The 5,120-nt window shown below is 40.7% G+C and overlaps 1 protein-coding gene across 3 annotated transcripts; it reads right to left on the bottom strand.

The window, feature by feature from the left end:
- Positions 1-50: 50 nt before the first annotated feature.
- Positions 51-3,949, bottom strand: LOC136506825 (probable myosin-binding protein 4). Of its 3 annotated transcripts, none has more exons than XM_066501737.1 (4): positions 3,626-3,949; positions 2,178-3,509; positions 676-2,101; positions 51-362 (listed from the first exon to the last, which is right to left on the bottom strand). In XM_066501737.1, exons 2-3 carry the CDS (start codon positions 3,172-3,174, stop codon positions 699-701), a joined length of 2,400 nt encoding a protein of 799 aa, XP_066357834.1. In that variant the 5' UTR covers positions 3,175-3,509; positions 3,626-3,949; the 3' UTR covers positions 51-362; positions 676-698. The 3 variants fall into 3 exon arrangements, with proteins under 3 accessions (XP_066357834.1, XP_066357845.1, XP_066357841.1); XM_066501748.1 differs by having other exon boundaries at positions 676-2,050; XM_066501744.1 differs by having other exon boundaries at positions 2,178-3,504.
- Between the last annotated feature and the right edge of the window lie 1,171 nt (positions 3,950-5,120).

Genomic DNA, 5,120 nt, shown 5'->3' with positions numbered 1-5,120 from the left:
AGAGTAGGGAGCAAACTCATCTACCATGATCACCAACTAGTTAACTAACCGAACTGATCTCAACAAAACCTGGAGATTATAATTACACTGACAAACTAGCTCCTACAAGTAACAGCCACCACACCCAGATGATACAAGAAATATCCGTTTCTCGGTAGTTAACTATTCCGAGACATCACCGGTGCCTAGGGGTTTTGTCGAATCTCCGAGATGAGTATGTTCTGAGTTCCCATGTCGTGCAAAATCACATCTGGGTGATGCTCTACCACTGCCATTTCTCAAATCTCCGAGCTGGAGCATCATGCTACCATAAAGTTTGCCATCATGCTGCAGTAGCAGTAGCTGCTCAACGATGCCAGAAACTGAAACAAGAGGTTGGGTCAAAATCCTTAGATTGGGAACGAAATTCGATAAAATGATGATGAGACTGAGATTTTCTACTTGCTACTGGAGATTGGAAAGAAAAAAAAGAATCAAGCAATGCCAACTACTTGTGATAGAGCAGTGAGTGACCAAAAGGTGTCCTATGCGAGTTCAGCGACTTCGAAAAAATTTTGACCGAAATAATGGCCGATCAATGGTTTTGAAGATACTATGTATTTTCATTTTCCACAACTTGTTCTAAGACATTCAAAATAATTCCTCATTGCTAACCGTTAAACTATAAACATTTACCTTCATAGTGATCAATCATGACCTCATAAAACTGTCATGTCCCTTTGGTCTGCCATGATTCTTCGCAGTTCTCGCAAATGGCTAGTTATCTCCTGTATACATTGTACTCCATCACTGCTAACATTAAGAGAACTTAGTATTTGCTTGAGAAAATCCTGATCTGCTTCAAGTGCCTTGAATCTTGCATTAAGGAGAGAAATGTCATGTTTAACGCTTTCCATAGTATGGATGTTTCCATCATCTGAGTGGGAACATGAAGTAACATTCTTTTGCTTCTCAACAGATTCATTCTCATCTTTTTCGTGACTGTGTCTGAGCACGTATTTAACAGATTCCTTCTCATCGTTGTTCTGAGAAGAAATTGATTCACTAATCAAGTCCTCCCGAGGCAATGGTGAACTTTCCAGCTCTGAATTTTCTATATACTGGCTACTGCTCATTGAGTGATCACTGAATAGACTGTTCTGTAGAGTATCATTTGCATCACCCATATCAAGTCTATTTGCGGAGGGCATGCCTAGGGTTTCCTCCAATCTGTGCAAGGACTCCAAAATCTTTGCCTTTTCATCTTCAAAATCAAAGATGGTATGCCTCATGAAATCTGAGCCATCCAAGACTCCAAATGTCATAGCTCCATCAGTAGCACCAAATTTTCCAACATCAAATGGTTGGTCATGAAGCTTGCTCTGGTAACCCTCAAGTTCAGCTTCCAGGTCAAGTAATTCTTTCTCCCTTTCTGTCAGCAAGTCATTTAACTTTTCAATTGCTTCCTGGTCATGATCAGCCTGCTCTTCCATCATCCGGAGATACTGCAGTGCTTCCATGTGCATCGAAGCCTTTTCCTCTTGCAATCTGTTGATCATAGCCATCGCTTCGCTTGCTGCCACCGCTGAAGCACTTCGTTCTGCCTCGAGCTCCTTATAAAGCATACTCATTTTTTTCCTGTTAAACTCAGCCTGCTGCTTCAAGCGTTCCATGGAACTTTCACCTTCATCTTCACTAGTTGCATTGACATCAAATGGATCCAGATTTGAGTTGTTCCTATCAAGAAATGGTGCCATACCAGTAGCATCATAGTGTCGGTACTCATCAATCTGTGTGCCGCTTCTGGGGCTAGAAGTTATCTCATTCAAAGAGCCATCAAATCCTCGTGCAGTAGACAATTGTGACAGAAATGTCTTCACTTCTTCATTTGTTTTTGAGTGGGTGTCCCTGGCTGAGATTATTTCAGATAAACGAGGAGATTTAAGGTAGCCTCTGCTTGCAGAAGCATTTTTCATGCTGTTGTTCCGGCTGACATGAGTGTCTGCACTTGAGCTTGTTCCAGCATTTGTAGAAGCAGCAAAATCCTTTGCAGCTTCCACATCAGGGCTTCCTGAAACACCCTCAAAAGAATCACCAACTTCCTCAATACCAACAAGAAAAGCTACAATGCAAATTTGACATACTCAGAAATAGTTCAAATTAGATAAGGATGACAACGTATCAGATAACATACATACTTTTCTTTTTTGGGAGCTCTGCTGAAACTTGTTCAGGCATAGCCTCCGACTGCATGTCGATACTGTTGTCACTTGCCTTGATTTGACTCCAGTTGATATCATCCAAACCATGCCCAATAGCACGATCCATAGATTTTGCAACCTTGGTATCACTAGACTGACTGTCAGTATCTCTTGTAGTATTCAGCGGTTGCATGGGCTTTGTCATAGCAGTATTATCAGAAGGAAGCATCGACAAGCCACTGGCATTGGCGATCGTTGGTTGCAGCTGCACATCGCGACTTGACATGTGATTGGCTCTTTCTCTAGCTTCATGAGGTACTGCATTGCTCTCATCGTCATCGCTATCTGAGATGTGAATCTCAGATTCAGATTCGTAGCCAACCTTCAGTTCTCTGTATCCTTCATACGGCAAGTGATCAGAGCCGTCATCTGAAGAATGCCCAACACTAGGCATGGCTATGCTTCTTTGTTTTAATTTGCTCATATCATCATCTGGAAACCTGCTATTTGCTATGTCAGGTAGCATGTGTGAATCTCGTTTCTTCTTGAACCGCACTGAACAACAAGAGCACAGCTGTTTGTGCCTAGATCTCGACCGAGACTTCACCTTATCCCTAGCATTGATGTTTGTCAGGTTACAGGTCTTACCACCTGAGGTAGTGCAAGAAAGCAGGCACCTATCACACATATCATCAGAGCACTCAAGCTTGTTGTGACTTTGGCAATACGACAAACGTGATATTTCCAGCCTGTGTGCAGCACAAACTAGTTCTTCAGAGAACCAGGCCTTGCCATGTAGAAACCGATCCAATCTCGAGCACAGCATACACGGTGACCGGAGGCTGCACATGCGTGCGAACCTTGTGGCCATATATGACAGCACGGCGGTCGCAACAAGCATTATGATCAAACAGCACTCGCTGATGGCATGGCGAAGCACGGGCCAGAATTGCCGCGAAAAGTTCCGCGGCCTTACACGAGCTTGCGCAGCCATGGAAAGCTGAACACACCCCCAATACGCATGTAGGTTGCTGTGAAATCTTTTTTTTCCCTACGAAGTTCCCATCAGTGAGGCACAAAGATACTAAAATCACACCACATTGTTGATGAAGAACGAGCAGTGTTAGAATCTTGATCACCCATGCCAATCTGTGTTTCCAAAAGAGAGAACTTCCACAGGCAAACTTCACCAATGCGGCAAGAGGCAGCAAGTGTCCTCGCAAAATTTAGCAATGCAGAAGAAGCTGCAATAACTAGGTTGCTCTGAATCGCATGCCAGGGTTCAAACGAACAGATAGATCGCCAATTGATCACAGGATCCGATCTTTCCTGCAAAATAGTTGCATAAATGTACAATCTTTTTAGCAATTGTAAATGTAACATTTAGGGTTTCACATTCGCACCAGATTGTTCAGATTTGAAGGGTAATTCATTTCGGAACATACCAGCGCTGCAGATCTTCGATCAAGAAGCTGGATTTCCCTAAATCACCGATTTGGCAACATAATGGAGGCAAAGGACGAGAGCGATACAGTGGAATTCAACCAAAAGGTCCAGAAGTGTGGGGAAAAAATCCCGAGAAATTGGGGAAAAAAGTTTCTGGCTGCAAAGAGGAGGCAAAATGGTTCCCCCTCTCTCGGTGTAGGATTCCGGAGGAGAGAGAGAGAGGGAACAGATGCCCGCCGTCTCCTCCCTAAACCCCGCATTTCTCTCTCTAGCCTTTGCATGTAATTTGAGGTTGAGAGATTTAAGCATGGCCTCTCGTTACAATGGGGAAGAAGACCACCAAAAGCTGAAGAAAGAAAGCAAAAGAATGTGTAGTGGAAATCGAATCGACATAGTTTGTGAGTTAAAAGACTTATGTTCATTGAAATCATTTACTGAAATATTTGGCTCTACAGCATGGTGATACTTCCTGGAACTGCAGTAACTATTGGTGTTACTTTGAGTATGTGACAGGCTTTACTGGATTTTTGTTTACTGTTTCATGCAAAAAAAAATCTTCCAAAATGCAATTTCGTTCACTCAAGTTTGTTCCGAAGCTGCCTATTTGGACTATATTTATAATCATAAAAAAAAATTCATAATACAAAAAGTACTTACTTTAAGACTATATATACTTGTGTAAGTATTGTTCCCCTTTTCTTTAAGTTGGTTGGCGTATTTCATTTTATCAGAACATTACGTTTGACCAACAATTTCTTTTTGACCTCCAACTTACACAGCAATCCAATTTTCAACCTTAAAGTATAAAACAGCAAGATATCCTACAACTGTTAAGATCGGGACGAAACACCACAGCAAACATGTGCAAAGTGGTTTCCAGGTGGTTTCTATTTCCTATAAATAATAAGAATATATTTTTATTTTAAAAATCCTAACTAATTTATTAAATCATTAAAATAGGGATTTTGTACCATTTTTATAAAAAATCTATTTAAACTATCATTTAAACTCTACTTTATGCTACTTACATGACTAGTTGATTACTTGAAGTTTGAGACACTGCCTTAGCAGTTGACATATGCAATGTGGAAATAGGATCTATATATGTGGTGGAGCATGGCTTCTTGTATTCTTTCACATCTTTCAATGTACTCATATTCTGCAAGATCCCTTGGTTGATCTAGGTATGGTGCAAAACGATAATTTAAATAAATAATGAGCACGTCTGTGAGCAATAAAACAATAGGAATGTAAATAAATAAGTTTCAATAGATCATCAACAAATAGAAAATGTTAGTTTTGTATTTTTCTATTTTAAAATAAATTAGTTATCATTTTTTTTAAGATTAAATCATATTTCTATTTTTTGAAAATAGAAAACCTCCTTGGAAACCACTTTCCATAGGCTTGGGGTGGTGCTCCATTCGGTCTCAATAGTTGCAGAGTGTTCGGTACCCAGTTCATAGGCTAGGATTGAAAATTGGTGAAAGTCTG

This window comes from Miscanthus floridulus, chromosome 1, assembly GCF_019320115.1.
Source record: "Miscanthus floridulus cultivar M001 chromosome 1, ASM1932011v1, whole genome shotgun sequence".
Taxonomy (NCBI): Eukaryota; Viridiplantae; Streptophyta; class Magnoliopsida; order Poales; family Poaceae; genus Miscanthus; species Miscanthus floridulus.
Note: the sequence above shows the minus strand (reverse complement) of the source record. Positions and strands in the feature narration are given on the sequence as shown.

Coding starts and splice junctions, on each gene's coding strand:
- LOC136506825 (XM_066501737.1), bottom strand. CDS start 3,174: ATGGCTGCGCAAGCTCGTGTAAGGCCGCGGAACTTTTCGCGGCAATTC. Junction 2,102..2,177: donor AGAGCTCCCAAAAAAGAAAA/GTATGTATGTTA, acceptor TTTGCATTGTAG/CTTTTCTTGTTGGTATTGAG.